This window comes from Pan paniscus, chromosome 5 (assembly GCF_029289425.2).
Source record: "Pan paniscus chromosome 5, NHGRI_mPanPan1-v2.0_pri, whole genome shotgun sequence".
NCBI lineage: Eukaryota > Metazoa > Chordata > Mammalia > Primates > Hominidae > Pan > Pan paniscus.
In genome coordinates, this window is record NC_073254.2 from 138,169,817 (window position 1) to 138,188,502 (window position 18,686).

Here is an 18,686-nt window from a genome sequence, read left to right on the forward strand (position 1 = left end):
CCAGTATTTTCACCATCACTTTCATGAGTATAACCTCTGCATATTTATCTCCTGGTTGACCTCCCTATCCCACTCTGATCCCATGCTACTAATGCTGCTGGATCATTTGGAAGTTCATCTGGCAACTCAAGTTCAATATACCTAAAATATGTATTGTTTCTTCACTAAAACCAGCTCCTTATCATTATTTTTGTCAGTAGATATTATACTTATCTTAGGCAGTCTTAAAAACCTTTAATTTTTTATAAGAGATGGGGTCTTGCTCTGTAGCCCAGGCTTGAGTACAATGGTGGAATCATGGCTCACTTGCAGCCTTGACCTCCCAAGCCCAAGCAATCCTCCTGCCTCAGTCTCCCAAGGAGCTGGGACTACAGACATGCACCACCACACCTGGGTAATTTTTTTAATTTTTTGTAGAAATGAAGACTCACTATGTTGTCCAGGCTGGTCTTGAACTCCTGGATTCAAGTGATCTTCCTGCCTTAGCCTCCCAGAGTGTTGGGATTACAGGTGTGAGCCACTGCGCCTGGCCTTTAAAATCGTTTGAGTTAATTCTGGTACTCCTTTTTACCTCTACCTTTCTTTCTTTCTTTTTTTTATTAATCACCCCCTTTATTTCAATAAACTGTTTCTTGTTGCCTACGCCTCCTCTGCACTGTCTTTGAATCCTTCTATTTTCTACTTCCTCTGAATGGTACTGCCTGGCTGTAGATACAGTGAAGAACATGGTACAGGCATCACAGTCCAGCTGAGGTGAGAGGTATAAAGGCATTAGTTTCAATACAATGAGATAGAAGTAACAAAGAGATGCATTCCAGGGAAGAGAAGACGGAACACTTCTCAAAGGGAGTGACATAGAAGCCAAATCTTGAAAGTTACATAAGAATCAGACTGGCAAAGGCGCAATGAACTTTTTGGAAATAATAACTTATACAAGGGAATGCAGACACAGAAGACCATATCTCACTGCTGAAGTGCAAGTAGCTCTGTAAGGCAGAAAGTGCTTCATGGAGGAGTAATAAGGGAAACAGAGGGTCAGGTTCCAGAGGTAGTGGGAATGGAGGGAGAGCGTTTAGGACATGATTTCAGTTATTTGTTGGCCATGTAACAAACCATTGTACATCTACATGCCCTAAAACAGCCTCATGTATTATTTCTTTCAGTTCTTCAATTAGGCAGCAATCTTTCGGGGTGGTTCATCTCTGCTCCATGGTGGCATATGTTGGCATGGTTTGACTGGGGCAGGAGAATCCAGAAGCCTCACTCACTTGTCAGGACAGTGATGCCTGGCTGGATTTCTCTTTTTTCCACATGGTCTCTCAAACCTGAAGTACATGGAAGCTATATTTTATGAGGGCAGAAAATGGAAGCTGTAGAGCTTTGTAAGGCTTAGGCCCAGAAGTCACATGACATCCCCTCCCCCACATTCTGTTGGTCAGAGCAAGTCACAAGACCAGCCCAGCTTCCAGAAAAGGAGAAAGAGACCCCTGCCTCCCTTTGGCAGAGCAGCAGGAATGTAAAGGCTATGTCAGCAGGCATCTTTGCAGATGTTCTACCACAGACCTTGTAGATCTCTGCATTCTGTGGGGAACTATTGTAAGATTTTAAGCAGCATACTGACATTTTAAACATGGATGTTTAAAAGTATGTCTTTGGCTTCTTTATAGAGATTGAATTCAGAGGTCAGGAGCCGGTACCTGGAAATAGGTTAACCTCAGAAAATTCTTCTCTGCATGCCCACATGCCTTACCACAACTTTTCCTCCTCATGGAAGCAGATGGAATGAACAAAATATAGCTGATGTTTTTTCTTTTTTAAAGCAAAATACAACCAAAGTACTGCCCAGGACTCTGTGCTCGTTCCAGAAAAATGGACTCACATCTGTTATGGGGGAGTAAATATGTAACACCGCAAATCCTTTGCCTAAAGCTTTTTGTTTAGAAATCATACTGCATTACAAACTAGAGTGATATAGTTAACAATAATGTATTGTATATTCCAAAAGCGCTAGAAGATTTTGAATGTGCTCACCACAAAGAAATGATAAATTTTTGATCTGACAATTGTTCTGCTTTCATTATTATACAATGTGAACATGTATCAAAACATGAGACTGTATTGCATAAATATGTACCATTATTATGTGTCAATTAAAAATAAAATAAAACTTTCAATGAAAGAAATACTACTGCTTGCTTCTATTACATTACTGTTTCTATAAATAAACCAGACAAGTCAGATGTGACTTTCAGGGAGGGCAGAAATCTACTTTGTATTTGCAGGGGCTTTTTCTGTGTAAAAGCATGTGGGTGTATGTGACCATAAAGCTTGCGAGGGCATTTTATTTGTATACAAAATTAATGCCTTGACCCTTGCCTGTAGTCCCTGCTACAGAGGTCTATAGGGGCAGCGCCTATGAAAAAAGCCACAAAAAGTAAGTTGGCATAATTTGAAAGGTTGTATTACACCACCACAGTACTGAATCTCTTTCATGAATAGCAGTTTTAGTGTGTAGGCAATTGTAACTTGAGCAGAAGACAGCAGACACCTAATGCTCATCAAAGCTTCCTAGAGCAAACTGAGTTCTAGAGTCTGGGAATGGACAGCACATGGTCCTTCTGGTTTTCAGGGATTTGTGTAGCCCCCTCACCTAGGGGTTTCTGGATCTGGGATTTCAATCTATAAAGAAAAGAGTCTCCCTTTATTGGTACGAGAACCTGAGGATGAGGTGGGAATATGGTCCCTCCTAGTCAGTGTTCAGGTACTTTCTCACCATCACTAAATATTTCATTAATACTATGGTGAGCATGAAGTTGATGTTCTTTCCCCACCCCCTTCCCACTACCATTGGCACCCAGAGGTCAGTAGCTAGAAGCCAGGCTCTTTCGGAGAGATTTGGTCTCAAATTCCAGTTTTGCCACTTCCTAGTTACATGACTGTGAGCAAACTCCTTAACCACTCTAAGTTTTGGTTTCCTCCTCTGTAAAATCTCAGTAATCATTGCACCTTCCTCAAGGGATTGCTTTGATGGACTAAAGGGAATAATATTTAATTGCACTTAATCCAGTGCATGCTACCAGTGCTCAAAAAGTTTTAATTGCTATTGTTTTAATGGGCTTCCTGCTGACCTTTGCTGTTTTTTTTTTCCTTTATTTCTCAGGGAGATGTTAATCTCTGTGGCCCTGGGCCAGGTGTTATCCCTCCTTATTTGTGGAATTGGCTTGACTAGCAAGTATCTGTCAGAAGATTTCCACGCCAACACACCAGTCTTCCAGAGTTTCCTCAATTACATTCTTCTCTTCTTGGTCTATACCACCACACTAGCCGTCAGACAAGGTAAGCTCACAAAAACACCAGGAATATAGCTTTTACAAACACCTAAAAAAAAGATGAGCCATGGCCAGATAACGTTTTGTCACTTAAGCATCAGTTAAGATCATTGAAAACCCCAGATCTTACTTTTCTATTTTGCAGTAATACAGTAAACAAAATGAGTGAATAAATCACAAAGAAAATTAATCATATGAATTCAGCAAGAAGTGGGAACTGCATGTATAGGCAAAACTGTACAATTGCTCACTTTTTGAATCCCCGTTAACGTTACTTCTACCCTCTCAGTGGAATTAAATGAGTTTTTCCCTGGAACTTGGAACAGGCCTGATGCAGATATTCTAAATAATGCTTGCTCTGAGAAATCCAAGGGAATTGCAGACAAATATATGTTCTGTGGGAAAGTGACACAAGAAAGATACAAATTGTAAACACAGACAACTCTATTAATAACATCACAGAAAAAGAAAAAAATAAAACTACCACAAATGGTCAGATGAGATGTGAAATTATTTTAAACTTGAAATAATTAAAGAAATAAAACAAGTCCTCCAAGAGCCAATGCAAGAAAACCTTTTTTTAAGGGGCAGTTGCAGTTGAAAAACCTCAGGGTGCATCCCTGGAGGGGATGATTCAGAGTCATGTGATATGCCACTGAATCCAGTGTGCTGTGGTTTGAATGTCCCCTCCAAAACTCATGTTGAAATGTAATTGCCACTGTGACAATATTAAGAGGCGGGAGTATTAAGTAAGATGTTACTAGGCCGTGAGGGCTTCACCGTCCTGAATAGATTAATGCCATTATCATGGGATTAATGCCATCAGCTAAATGTGGGTTTGGTGCCCCTCTTGCCCTCTCCTGCTCTCTCATGTGTGCTCTCGTGCCGTCTGCAATGTGAGGATGCCGCAAAAAGGCCCTCACCAGATGTGAGCCCTTTGACCTTGGACTTCCCAGCCTCCAGAACCATAAGAAACAAATCTCTGTTCTTTATAAATTGTGCAGTCTCAGGTATTATGGAATATGTTATTCATTATAGCAGCACAAAATGGTTAGCACAAGGTGTAAGCACTTTTATCTAAGGCTCAGAAATAGCCATCAATTTTCCCCAAAATAGTAGCTGTCAGCTGTAAAATGTGCATTGAAAAAAATCATTAATACATTTGGAGACCATTATATACATTAATAATAGATAAGGACACATGTATAGCTGTGTACATCAATTTCAATAGTCACACTTTTAGGAAACATGTATAAGACTATCAGTATTTAATTTTTACATTTATTTATTTGGATTACTGTCTAGAATAATAATGCTTAATTATAATGATTTGACCAATACTGGACTTCATCTCATAGGAGGAATCAATATGAACAAGTTGAGACTGAATTCCAGTTTAATTTTAATTTGTTTAAAGTATTGTAGAAGCTAATTTTATTTACTTCTCAAAAATTGGTGCTATCAGTTCTTGTTTTTTAAAGTTTAACGTCAATAGTCATTATTATTTTAAGAATAAAATCTCAGGCCACCAAAGTTATTGACGTTGAATCTCAGCTATGTTTCCTGAGTGCGATTTGGAAGCTAATAGTTTTGAATGATGTAAATGTGTTATCTAAGTGTCAAAAAAAAAAAAGCATGAAACTGCGTAAAATATTTGAAGAAATTTATTCTGAGCCAAATATGAGTGACCATGGCCCCTAACACAGCCCTCAGGAGGGCCTGAGAACATGTGCCCAAGGTGGTCGGGGTGCAGCTTGGTTTTATATTTAATACATTTTAGGGAGACATGAGACTTCAATCATTTAAGAAATACATTGGTTTGCAAATACCGCATGTTCTCACTCATAGGTGGGAATTGAACAATGAGATCACTTGGACACAGGGTGGGGAACATCACACACCAGGGCCTGTTGGGGGTTAAGGGGCTGGGGGAGGGATAGCATTAGGGAAAATATCTAATGTAAATGACAAGTTGATGGCAAACCAACATGGCACATGTATACCTATGTATCAAACCTGCATGTTGTGCACATGTACCCTAGAGCTGAAAGTATAATAAAAAATAAAATAAAATAAAATAAGAAATACATTGGTTTGGTCCAGTAAGGCAGGACAACTTGAAGCGCAGGGCTTCCAGCTTATAGGTAGATTTAAAAATTTTCTGAAACTATACTGCAAGATGGTACACTGTATTTAGTCTTTGAGTTCTTGTACATCTCACTTTTCAGGAATCCAGGGATTTAACAAAAACTTGAATCAGGAAAAAAAAAGTTAAGCCATTCTAAAGGGCAGGGAGAATTATTTCAACCATACCAATAATTTATAGGTAGAGGCTAAAAAAGCTTAGAAGATGAAATGTAGTAAAATGCCTAGAGTTAATAATTACAGTACCATCTATTGAGCCTTTATAATGCACCAGCCACTGTGTATGTAAATTATCCTTTTTATTCCATCAATCCAAGGAAATAGGTATGATTATCCAAAATTTTATAAATGAGAATACCAAGGCTCTGACAGCCCAGGAAACTGCTTGAGGATATAGGAGAGCAAGGAGTAGAGGCCCATCCAACGCAGGGCTGTGAGGGCAGTGTGGCTTCAGGGCCCACCCTGCCACTCCTTGTGAGGTGCAGGGAAGGCAGGAGGAGGGAGCGGAGACCCCTTTGAAAAAAAGGAGAGGTTTTTTTCCTTTGAATTTCAAAACCCTGAATAGGAAACCAGCCCTCGGTGTAAGATGTAGTGAGATACCACTGTGCGGTCAGGAGGAATGTATTAGTCAGGGTTCTCTAGAGCCGCAGGACTAATAGGATAGATGTATATATGAAAGGGAGTTTATTAAGGAGTATTGACTCACGATCACAAGGTGAAGTCCCACAATAGGCCGTCTGCAAGCTGAGGAGCAAGGAAGCCAGTCCGAATCCCAAAACCTCAAAAGTAGGGAAGCCAACAGTGCAGCCTTCAGTCTGTGGCCAAAGTCCCCAAAGCTCCTGGCAAATCACTGGTATAAGTCCAAGAATCCAAAAGCTGAAGAACTTGAAGTCCGATGTTTGAGGGCAGGGAGCATCCAGCATGGGAGAAAGATGGAGGCCAGAAAACTCAGCCAGTCTAGTCCTTCCACGTTCCTCTGCCTGCTTTTATCCCAGCTGTGCTGGCAGCTGATTAGATGGTGCCCACCCAGATTGAGGGTGGGTCTGAGTCTCCCAGTTTACTGACTCAAATGTTAACCTCCCTTGGCAACACCCTCAGAGACACACCCAGGAACAATACTTTTTATCCTTCAATCCAATCAAGTTGACATTCATTAACCATCACAAAGATGTCATAGACGATTTAAGGAGAGGGTTGGAGGTGGACAAGAAGAAAGACCAATGGAAAGAGGCTAAGGACTAGGAGCAGCAAGGAATTTGGAGGCTCTTTAGAAAGAAAAGGCTGAAGAGGGCTAGGGAAATTCTGACTGCCGATACCAGTCTGTGATGGAGAGAATCAATTTCTAAAATACCCTCTGGAGATTTTTACCATTGCCTCAGATCCTCACTAAGTTTGCTGGCATGTCTTCATTTGGGTGTTTCCTCAGAATTATTATTTGTTTTAAGCTTCATCTTTAGAAGTTTTAATAGGCTGGCATTAAGCTAACATCTGGAAATGAACATAATAATTACATTAATTTTCTATAGGCTGATTCAGTACTATGTTCTGGAGACATACTAATCTTTCTAGTCAGGCACCTGAAAATTTGGGAAAGAATGAACAACAAAGAGGGAAGGATGGAAAGTGTGGTGTGTGCAAGGGAGAGTCTCATAGTCACAAGTTCTCCTTTCTCACTGCTCCGAGAGCTGCAGGTTAGGTCTGAGCCACGTGTTGCCACTCTGGGCCACCTAACAGCATGAAGTTAGACTCAGAAATACATTTTTAAACAAATCTTTCTTTATAGTTTTAATCATGTATCTTCTAAAATTTAATGATTGTCACATTTAAAACAATGTGCTAAATGCAAGAAACCTTTCAAGAGCATTAAGGGTGAGGTTATTATGAAAGCCTTGCTTAAATTTGACTTCAAAGTCAAACTGAATTCTCCCTATCAAAATTTCACTGGAGTCATGATCAAAGACTCTGAAGCAGCAGGCTCCACTGTAAGTTCCAAAATGAATTGGAGTTGAGTTTGCCCTTGATTATTAATTGATTCCTACAAAAATGTGGGTACTATCTTCCTTACAAAATATCATATCCAGTTTAGCAAATTTTAAGTCTAGCCCTCTTTATAGTTGGAGCTGGGTGTTCTTCCAGATGGTTCTAAAATTTTTAAAAAATGCTTGGCCGGGCGTGGTGGCTCATGCCTGTAATCCCAGCACTTTGGGAGGCCAAGGCGGGCAGACCACGAGGTCAGAAGATCGAGATCATCCTGGCTAACATGGTGAAACCCCGTCTCTACTAAAAATACAAAAAAATTAGCTGGGCATGGTGGCAGGTGCCTGTAGTCCCAGCTACTTGGGAGACTGAGGCAGGAGAATGGCGTGAACCCGGGAGGCAGAGCTTGCAGTGAGCAGAGATCGCGCCACTGCACTCCAGCCTGGGCCATAGAGCGAGACTCTGTCTCAAAAAAAAAAAAAAATGCTTACTGTTCATAACAAAGACCTTCAGAAATACAACTTTGTAGAAAGAAATGTACTCCACCAAAGTAGTTTTGTTGACATTGTATGAAGTTTGAGAATTTAGGTAAAACAGAGATAACTGTTACATCAATAGCTTAATTGTAACCACTTTGAGAAGTTAGTTAGGAAATTAAAATGTACCCACTGAAATAAAGCCTGAAATCCAAACAACTCATACAAAGTGACTAAGGAATGTGACTAAGAAAGTACAGTGAAGCTTCCGAAAACGTATGCGTTTGCCTAGGAAACTCTCAAAAGATGACTTCTCCTTATATCTACTATCTTCTTATAATTCCACGTAATTACCGCTGAAATCAGGAAGCAGAGGAACAAAATGCTGAGACTATGAACCAGAGGCGAGGACAGACTGGGGTCCAATGAAGACCACCAGGACTTGCTTTTGTGATGTAAGAGTAAGAAATGTGACAGACTTTTAAAGACAAAGGTGAAAATAGGATACAGTTCCTATCAAGAAAACATGTATCATCTAACTTTTTGCCCATAAGCTTCTCTTGTCTGTTATGACAAAAATCGTGCTGCTTCCCAAAGCTACCTTTAAATTTTTAAATAATAGATACCCATGATTCCTCTTTTAGCAGTTTTTAACTTCTGAGTGTATATAAATCATAAAAACTTTAATAAGCAATAATTTCCTCTTCCCTTTCTTCTGCTACCATTTTTCTACATTCTTGTTTCTCTAATTCCTTTTTGTTTTCACACCAGCAATTTACTCATTGCCGGAGGAGTAAAGGCAGGATGCTGAGGGTAAAAAGAAAACACGTTTAGCCTTTGTTTTCCTCCTCAATTTCCTCCTCAACTCATAGTGGTAGGGAAAAAATGGGTATCAGTAATGAAAGCATGACTAGAATCATAAGTGTCTGCTTCTTTTTATATACAGACCCTGAAAATAAAAGAAAATGTTGCCATCATTGAGTGTTATGAGTACTAACAACTTCAATATTCTTGGTGACTGGTTCTGCAAGTTTTGCTTTTTCATTGAAAAGTGTTCTTACGAGCTCTTCCAATTTTGATAAAAGACAAGCTTCCAGCTAAAAGCAATTTGATGAGTATGGCATGTGTTTTGCTTTTCAGTGAATTATTGAAACATATACATTAAACTATTTATTGAATCATGTATCTGTTTCTTTGTGTGAGTGTAAAAATGAAACAAGTCTCTAATAGTGCTAATAGAACACTCATAAAAATATCACCATGTAGAATCCCTTTGATTTTTTTCAAAGAAAGAATACTGAAAAGTGAACTGCATGCTTTACTCTTCATGAGAAATACTCACATTGAGCATTAAATTCTAGCAGATGGAAATCCTAGAGGTCTAGGTTCAAATGTTAATTGTAAGTGCGAAGACTGAAGCAAGGAAGTTAGTTAGGTATTCAAGCACCTGTGCTCTCCTGGCCCCTTCTGCTTACATCCCCTTTCTCCACCCAGAATATTCAAGTGGGGCAGAAGAGATAAGAGAAATATATAAATATGACAGCCCTGTCTATGCTTACAGCTGGACGCAAATCATGACCCAATGGTCCAGTCCCACAAACCTTGGCATTTTAAATAAAAATTCTTCTGAGAGTTTGTGCCAAGAAAGTATCCTGCTATTTTTTTTTTTTTTTTTTTTGAGGAGGTTGGGGGTGGTAGCCGAGGAAGCATTAATTAAGAGGTAATTGTTGTTTCTTCCAACTCAATAAAGGCTTCGTATTTGTTCTCTACAGAAATACTACATTTCTTACATACAATTACGTAGGCTAAATTCTCCATGACCAATACCACATGTAAAATACTTACATAATTAGAAGAAATAGAGAATTTCATGTGAAATAAAATAGGCCTATCAGATAGCCACAACAAAGGCTTGGAAACTTAGGTAGCCAGCATTTCCCCGTATATCAGACCCTAGAGTCACCTGAAGATCTCACCTCCCCAGATCCGTGAATGTGCCTCTGCCTCTGTGAATCTTTGCCCCCTACTTTCATTGCAGTTTTCTTTAATGCTTCCCATAGGCAGTCAAAAAAAAAAAAAAGCAGTGAAAGAATTAAACCAGGACCTAGGATTTTCTCAGAGCAGAAGCCCGAGTTCTGCTCACTCACAGCCCAGTTCTCAGTTCTCTGGGTAACACTGACTAAATCACTGAGAAGGGACTGTTATTAGCATGTGGGCATAATGAGAAAGCATTTTGGAAAATGTAAATACTAAATTATAACTCCTTTGGGAGTCGTGGGAGAAATAGTACTGTCACTTACCTAAGTCTGGTGAGGTAATATTCACTGGAGCCTCTTAAAAAGTCTCCCTTGTGGGAAATTACTTGGCAAATCTCCACTCCTATTTCTTGTCAGGTTGCATTTATTTTTACTTCCTAAGTATGATTGGAGAATTTTAGCCCCCACAGTATAAAGACTGCACCTCAGGGATTTCTGAGATGAATCTTTGGTAGATGCTTCATGGGAATTATGCTTCATGGGAATTGTGCTTATGTTGTCTAGGAAAAGAGAACAGATTTGGGGCTGTGATGTTATACAAATATCATGCTGGGAAATTGGTAGAGAAAGTCACACAAGAAAATTAGAATCCACGTCTAGCAAAACTTCCTCCCAGTAGGTAGAGCAACTGGAACTCTCATATACCACCTGTACGTGGGAATACACATGGTAATGCTGCTTTGGAAAATAGCTTGTCATTGTCTTATAAGGTTAAACGTACATTTGCCATGTGACTCAACAATTGCATTTTTACAAGAGATGAAAACATAATGTCCCTGCAAAGATCTACATACAAATGCTCATTGCATCTTTATTCATAATTGCAAAAAACTAAACTACCCAAGTGCCCATCAGCTTATGAAAGGATAAAAAAATTACAGTTAATTCATGCAATGGAATGTCACTGACCAATAAAAAGAAATAAGCTACTGATACGTATAATAGTATGGGTTAATCTCAAAAGCATTACACTAAGTGCAAGAATCCAGACGTGAAAGTTTACATAGTATATAATTACATAGTGCATAGTCATACAATGTTCTGGAAAACACAGAACTATAAGGACAGAGAATAGATCAGTGGTTTCCAGAGCGTGGGGTAGTGGTGGGAGGATACTCACTGCAAAGGGCACAAGGAAATTTTGGGAGGATGGAAATGTTCTGTGTATCTCGATTTTTGTAGAGGTTACCTGACTATATACATTTGTTGAAACTCTTCAAACTATACACTTAAAAGGAGAGAATTTTATTGTATCTAAGTCGTACTTCAATGCATCTGACTGAAGTGGGAAAAAAAAAGAAAATTAACTACTATAACTCGGCGGTTACCATGATGGAAATAAGTTATCACTGGGCCTAGAGTTTACAATATGCAGCTATTCCCTCAGTTGCTTAGAGATATTAGGACATGCTGGTAAAACTTCCCACTTCCTTGTGGCATCCTTTTAGACGACAAGAATGAATACTGCTTCCCAAAAATTGTACCTGCATCAAGGAACTTGCTAGTGTTACATGAGCTATCAAGCTTAAGTCCACCAAACAATAAAAAACACACACATTCCATATATAAGCAGTGCTTACAGTGCTTACAGGGTGAATCTGCACCAAATAGAGTCTCCCACAGTCTTAATGAAACTTATAGTATCCAATAGTGCATTTCGTGTGTGTGCTAATGTGTATGAATCTTTTCTTTCTTTTTTTTTTTTTTGAGGCAGGGTCTCACTCTGTCTCCCAGACTGTAGTGCAGTGGTGCGATCTCGAGAGGCTCACTGCAACCTCTCCCTCCCAGGCTCAAGCAGTTCTCCTGCCTCAGCCTCCTGAGTACCCAGGATTACAGGCACGTGCCACTACCACCCAGCTAATTTTTGTATTTTTTAGTGGAGACGGGGTTTCACCATGTTGGCCAGGCTGGTTCTGAACTCCTGACCTCAAATGATCCACCCACCTCAGCCTCCCAAAGTGCTGGGATTACAGGCCTGAGCCACCGTGCCTGGCCAATGTGTATGAATCTTAAAGAGAGTGATATCTTACATAGAACTCTCAGTATCACTTAGTACAATAAATGACTTATAGATGGAAGGAAATTGACATGAATATGTAACACCATCTACTCTTAATGAATCCTTACATAAACTTATACACAAACACACTCACACTCACACACACACACACACACACACTCTATACATCAGACATTGCTTCATTCCCCCATGCCAAATACTTTATTAATGAATGTCTTCCTGATTCTTTTATTTTAAACAGCGTATAAGCTCAAGGGGAGAGGCTGTCTGCCTGTTTTATCTGGAGTTCATGTTGACTGTTAATTCTGGAAATCTTTAAGCATTCATCTATCCATGCTGAGAGCTGGCATAGAGAAATACTCATTCCTGGCACGCAGCTCCATCTTTCATGTGGGAGATTGAAGGGTGGTTACAAGATGATAACTGTATTGCCTGAAGGAGATAAGTCCCCTTCTGCCAAAATAGTGCTTTGTATGTAATTAGTGTAAAAATTCAGAGGAATAGAGTTTATCTTTACAATCATCTTTCTCATGAAAAAAAGAATCATAATGGAAGAACAAAGCAGTCCCTGCAGTGAACTGAATTGCTTTCCCTAAGTTTTCATTAAATCAAAGACTCAGCAGTTAGCCATCTTGCAGACACTATTGCAGTCTACTGCATGAGATTTGCAGGAAAGAAAAAATGAAGCAAACAGTTTTTTTTGTTTAAGACTTAGAATTGCATAATAATTATCTCTGGATCATAATTTCCTGCCTATGCATTTTTTGAATGTCTAGTTTCATTGGTTTCCCTTTCTAAGATTTTTGAGGACTCGAAGAAGCATCATCATGTAACTCACCAAATTTAAATGTGATACTTGTTAGGACTTTTTACAAGTTAAAGTGATTGGGCTCTTTTAGTGGTCTATATGAGGAAAAACATAAAGGAAATAACTCCAAATAAAACAAAATATGATTAGAATTTATGTTTCTGGCCATTTTTTGTTTTACTATTTGAAGCTTCTTTCAAAAAATAGAGTGAATATCAATTTTTTGTCTTTAACTGCCTAATTACTCATTTCTAAGACAATGTCTATCTTTAAGACTCATATTTAGGAATTACTACTTAAGTCAACTAAATTAAAATATTATTTTAAACAATTAGGATCTGGGCTTTTCTTATTTCTCAATTCAGTCAAAATTCAAGAGTCATTGAGTCACCCTAATGAGTATCTATAACTTGTCTGTGCTGTATTTCATCATTTCATAAGTCAGGATAATAGTAGTAAATTCTTTACAAGTTTCATGTGGGTTAAGATGATGCATAAAAAACTTATAGGACAGTGTGAGGCATACAGAAAACAATAAACTGAATATAATATGCCATCATCAACATTAGATTTGCTTACTAAATATTGATTCTTCTCAGCAAGTTGGATTTTATACATGTAACCCTTAATTTGAATAAATTCTACCATGGAGACTCTGAAATTCAATGACCATATTCCAGCATATATATTCTCCTTCACTTGGCCCTGGATGCCAGAGTAGGCACAAGTGTAATTCATAGAAGGATCAGAAATAAAACAGTCATTTTAGATATTTTCTTACCACTTCAGTGGCCACTGTGAGAGAACTCACTGATATAATTATTATACTAGCCCATGACTAATTCCTAAATGCACAAGCTCAGAGACCCCTCCCCCAGGGTATAGAGTCAGAGATTTTCTGCCTGAGAAAGCTAAGCCAAGAGGAACAATAGGAACCCCAAATCTTTGTTCAGAAGGAGCCAGAGCCACCCTTGGACTTCTAGGCATAACTGCACCCAGATGGTCCAAGCTATGAGAGATTATAAAGGGGAAGGGAGGGTTGCCAAAGGAAGAAGTGGAGAAAACAATTTCCTAGGCCAGTGCTTGTTCTAGAGTTTTCATCAGAACTGAGAAACCTTAAGGCAGAATTACTTCCCACCCTTTCTCTCCCCTTGTTTGTGTGTGTGTTTTCTAGCTCTTCTCACATTTCCTCTCTTCACCCCAGCTTTTTCCTACTCACACAGCCTTAACTAATAGACAAATGGGGAAAAATGGGAAGAAAAGCATTCCTACTCCCTTGACTGAGACAGAACTTTTATTACAAATTCAGACATTGCAGAGAAGATCCAGATTCTGTTTAAGTCGTGTCTGGAGTAAAACACTCCCAAGTTACTATTCTTTGCTCAAGAAAAGGCTCAGAGCACTAGGGTACCAATCAAAATAAAGCATGCTGTAAATGAAGCTTGACCACCTTCTTTCCTGAGTGTTTTCTCTTCCACAATACACATAGAATGCATTGTAAACTGCAACCAACTGAATATACATGCCATACAGAAAGCAGTGCAGCTCCAAAGCAGCTGGGAACACCTAATTTCCATTTGGCCTGCTGACCGAGGTACATGTCAACTGCAGAAGGTGAGGAAAAAGAAGTGTGATTTGGCCAAAGCCAGGACAGGATGGCATTCTTGCCCCTGATAACTTCCAGCAAGGAATCAGGTTTGGGCACAGGAGCCATAGATACTTTGGAAGACCCTATCATTACAACAGTAGAAATATTCAGATGCATTACCAGAGGGAAAATTGGGTCACTGTTTATAACCAGAATTCCAAATCTCCACCAATTATTTGGAATAATCAATGAACAACACATCCCTGTTAAGGCCATCACAATGGAAACTACAGTAAGAACTCTGTAAGTGGAGATCTGGCCTTACTAATGAACTTCTCCAAAGACAAGAACTATCCTTAGATGAGGTCATTAAAAGAAATTGGTCTCCCATTTTTAGGCAAGATAAGAATGTTCTATTTCAGAGTTGGAAAATAAAATCAGGGTGGGGAGAGGAAAAAAATTAAAAATAATGCAAGATTAAAAAAAAAGAGTTGCAAAATGCTCTGAGAGAACACAAAGCATTGGAGGCTACAAAGCCACTTCTGGTGGAGAAGTGGCCACTAGGGTATCATTTGAGAAGAGGAGAAGGCCATGATATCACAGATCATGGATGGAGCTGTTGCTCAGCCATTGCTGAGCTGGAGGAGTGGGCTATGGACAAATTCAATGGACTACTGGGGCCTTACCAGATTCAAAGCAGCAGGTTCTATACCTACAAGTAGATTTCAACGTTTGGCTTAGTGGATGTCATTTGCTGAGGTCGAAATTTCCAGCTGTGCAGTGTTAAACTCGGGATGATTATAGCACAGCTTTAAACAAGCTATTGATTTTAAACTTTTGTCAGGCTAAAAGAAACTAAGTTAGATCATTCAGAAGCAAGTGAAGAACTCACCTTCTAAAAATAAAGTTAAGGAACTTGGTAAGTAACTTCTTTGCAACAGAGAAATGTGTGGGCATAGCTTATGTAAGTGACATAAATGTAGAAGTCTCTGCACTGTTAAAAATTGTAAGTTATTTACTACATGGAAACTTATTAAGTCTCTACCCCTGTTTTCTATTATTTGGACCTCAGATGTGTTGAGTAATCTAGACACCCAAAAGGAAAGTCATTGGTGAATGTGTTCCTATACTGAGAGTGTCTCTTAACTGAAGGAGCCAACCTGGTACACAAGCCAAGGATGCAACTTGAGTTTTATACTTTTAGTTCTGAAGAGTTTTATACTTTTAGTTCTGCCCATGATTACTTTATATAGAACCTTCCAGAAGGCTCCAAACTGATTACGTCTTATTCAGATTTCTCTTATATAAATTTCAGTTCCTCAGTCCCTTATTTCTTTCTTCATGAATTCACTCGTTCATTATTTCATTCACTATTCATTTATTCAGCAAGTGCCTTCGGGGGGCTTTCTTCGTCTGTCAGTCACTGTGCTACGAGATGCGAAGGATCCCTAATTGAGTAAAGATGATCTCCCTTCTCCTACCCCCTCCAAGTTCACAGATAAGAGGAGGAGAGTGACGAGTAAAGAGTCCCTGTAACTGCGCACGAGTACAAATCTGAGGGCCACCCTTTCCCTTATCTTCACCAAACTTTAATTGCAAAAGCATTTACAGTCATGCCTCACTTAATATAGGGATATCTTCTGAGAAATGCGTCTTTAGGTGATTTCGTCATTGTGCAAACATCATAGAGTGTACTTACACAAACCTAGATGTTATAGCCTACTACACACCTAGGCTACATGGTTAGCCTATATGGTAAAGCCTATTGCTCCTGGGGTACAAACTTGTACAGCATGTTACTTACTGTACCAAATACTGTAGACAATTGTAACACAATAATGAGTATATATTTGTGTATCTAAATATATCGAAATATACTAAAGGTACAGTAAAAATATGGTATAAAAATAAAAAGTGTACACCTATATAGAGCAGTTACTATGAATGGTGCTTGCAAGGCTGGAAATTGCTCTGGCTGAGTGGCAAGTGAATGTGAAGGCTTAAGACATTACTGTACCCTACTGTAGATTTTATAGACACTATGCACTTAGACTACACTAAACTTATTTAAAAATTAAGTAATTTCATTATGATGTTATGATAGCTATGACATCACTAGGCAGTAGGAATTTCTCAGCTCCACTAACATTTTGTAGGACCACCATTGTATACACAGTCAGTTGTTGACCAAAACATCATTATACAGCACATAACTGAACCTCTCTATCATCCACTTCACCACTCTTCTCTCCATCCAGCTCCAGTCCTGTCTTCCCCACTTATTCACAGCAGAATAATTCATTATAACCGCTAGAATCAATAGTTTGCTGTTTCATGGCTTCCCCTTAGCCTTTCTTCAGTTGTTCACATGCAAAGGGATTTTGTGCAAAGGGACCCTGACTTTGCATTAAGAAGAGCAGCTTCTGTTCTTCCAGTCCCTGCGCTGTCTTCCCCTCACCTCTTGCCCCAACTATCTCTCTTGGAGAATACTGCACAGACATCATCCACTTCCTTTATTTAGACTTAGTTGTGGCCGCTTCTTGGTTGCTGGGCTTCTATGAACTAGACCAGAAGGCTATTTTGATAAATATAATATTCCCCCCTTATCCTCATGGAATACATCCCAAGACCCCCAATGGATGCCTAAAACAGCATATAGTAGAGAACCTTATATATATATTATGTTTTTTCCTATACATACAGGAATACCTATGGTAAAATTTAACTTATAAATTAGGCACAGTAACAAAAATAACATAATAAAATAGAACAATTATAACAATATACTGTAATAAAAGTTATGTGAGTATGGTCTCCCTCTCAAAATACCTTATTGTACTGTACTCACTTATTTTCAGACGGTGGTTAACGATGGATAACTGAAACCGTGGAAAGTGAAAATGCAGATAAGGGATATGAGTCACTTCCAAGACTCTTAACTGTCTCGTCTTCCTTTACGAGCAGTTATATATAGGTCAGTGGTCTACAGCAACTGACTTCAGACCCAAGTGACCCCTCTATGTAATGGCAAACTGGCTTTACTCCTTTTCCTGGTGATTTGGGAATATACTTTCAGCCCTTGCTGGTATACTGAATTTAAACTCTTTTGAAATTTCTAACAAGTCCCATAAAATATTAGAAAACCACTATAATCTTATGTTATAAAGTGACCAAGTGAAAACACGGTGGAAGATATCAGGGTTCATGGGCTTTATCCTAGTATCTGACAGAGAACAAAGATATACAACAACTCACTGGGACTGTTAGCATCTGCAGAGGGGCAGGAAGAGAGAGCAAAATATCAATTTTTTAACCAACTAGCTCATCTCATTTTCTGAGTATGCAGCATGCTCCATTCAGCAAATGTTCTTCACATCTTTCAGAGTATTCGATTAACGTATCATAGTATTCTAGAGGAGTAAATTAATGGTGCCTCTGATAGCAACATTGCAATATGCACAATTTCCACTAGTCCTAATGTGTTTTCAGAAAGTATCACACGTAAATATTCCAACCAAATGTAGCAATGATCACTCCTTTGAAGAAAACATTATTGTGTCCTATTAATCTTATACCAAAATTTATGAGCAAAATCTATTCACAGCTTCACCTGCAAAGCATAAAGGGAATTTTCCCCTAGAGAAGGTCTCTACAACCCCACCACAAATATCTCCCATATATCTATGCAGCCTCCCATGGCTAACATTTAAGCAGACTCAACAAATGAACTTAAAGAACCCACATTATCTCTGGTTGGAGATTAATTTGGTTGAAGAACATATTGACTGATGCATAGTTGTCGTCAGTTAAATTTCATGATGATCTATTGAGCTGTGTTCCCAACACTATGAGACCCTTACAGATGCGCTCTCTCGATCCACATCAGCCCTATCACTGCCCCCAGCCAAGCCACCCATCGCGTCTTACCTGGACTGCTACTACCACCTTTGAACTGCTTTCTGTCTCTGATACCTGCCCGCCTTCATCCCAATAATCCCTCTTTTAAAACATTATAGGCACTGGATGACCATGTAAACCTTTCATCATTTATGATATAAATTGAAATCAGGATTTAAAAAAAAAACAGGGGAGGAATTGGTTAATAAAAAGTGATTATTTTCCATTTCTATTGAAATCAAATCAACATGTACTTCTGTGATCTATTCTGTGAGCCAAAATAAGATCTTTTAATAAGGATTCAAAGAAACTCAAAATCAAGAATTTAGCAACTAGGATGTTGCTATACCTGCTTTCTAATTAACCTGTCTAGTTGAGGAAAGGAGGCCAAAGATGTACTATGCTAATTT

The 18,686-nt window shown here is 38.9% G+C and overlaps 1 protein-coding gene across 1 annotated transcript in view; it reads left to right on the forward strand.

Annotated features, from left to right (window-relative positions):
* SLC35F1 (solute carrier family 35 member F1) overlaps nt 1–18,686 on the forward strand; it is a 409,574-nt gene that overhangs the window by 246,075 nt on the left and 144,813 nt on the right. The window contains exon 2 of the mRNA XM_063605436.1: nt 3,161–3,336. Coding sequence (XP_063461506.1) covers nt 3,161–3,336 — 176 coding nt within the window. The remainder of the gene's footprint in view (nt 1–3,160; nt 3,337–18,686) is intronic.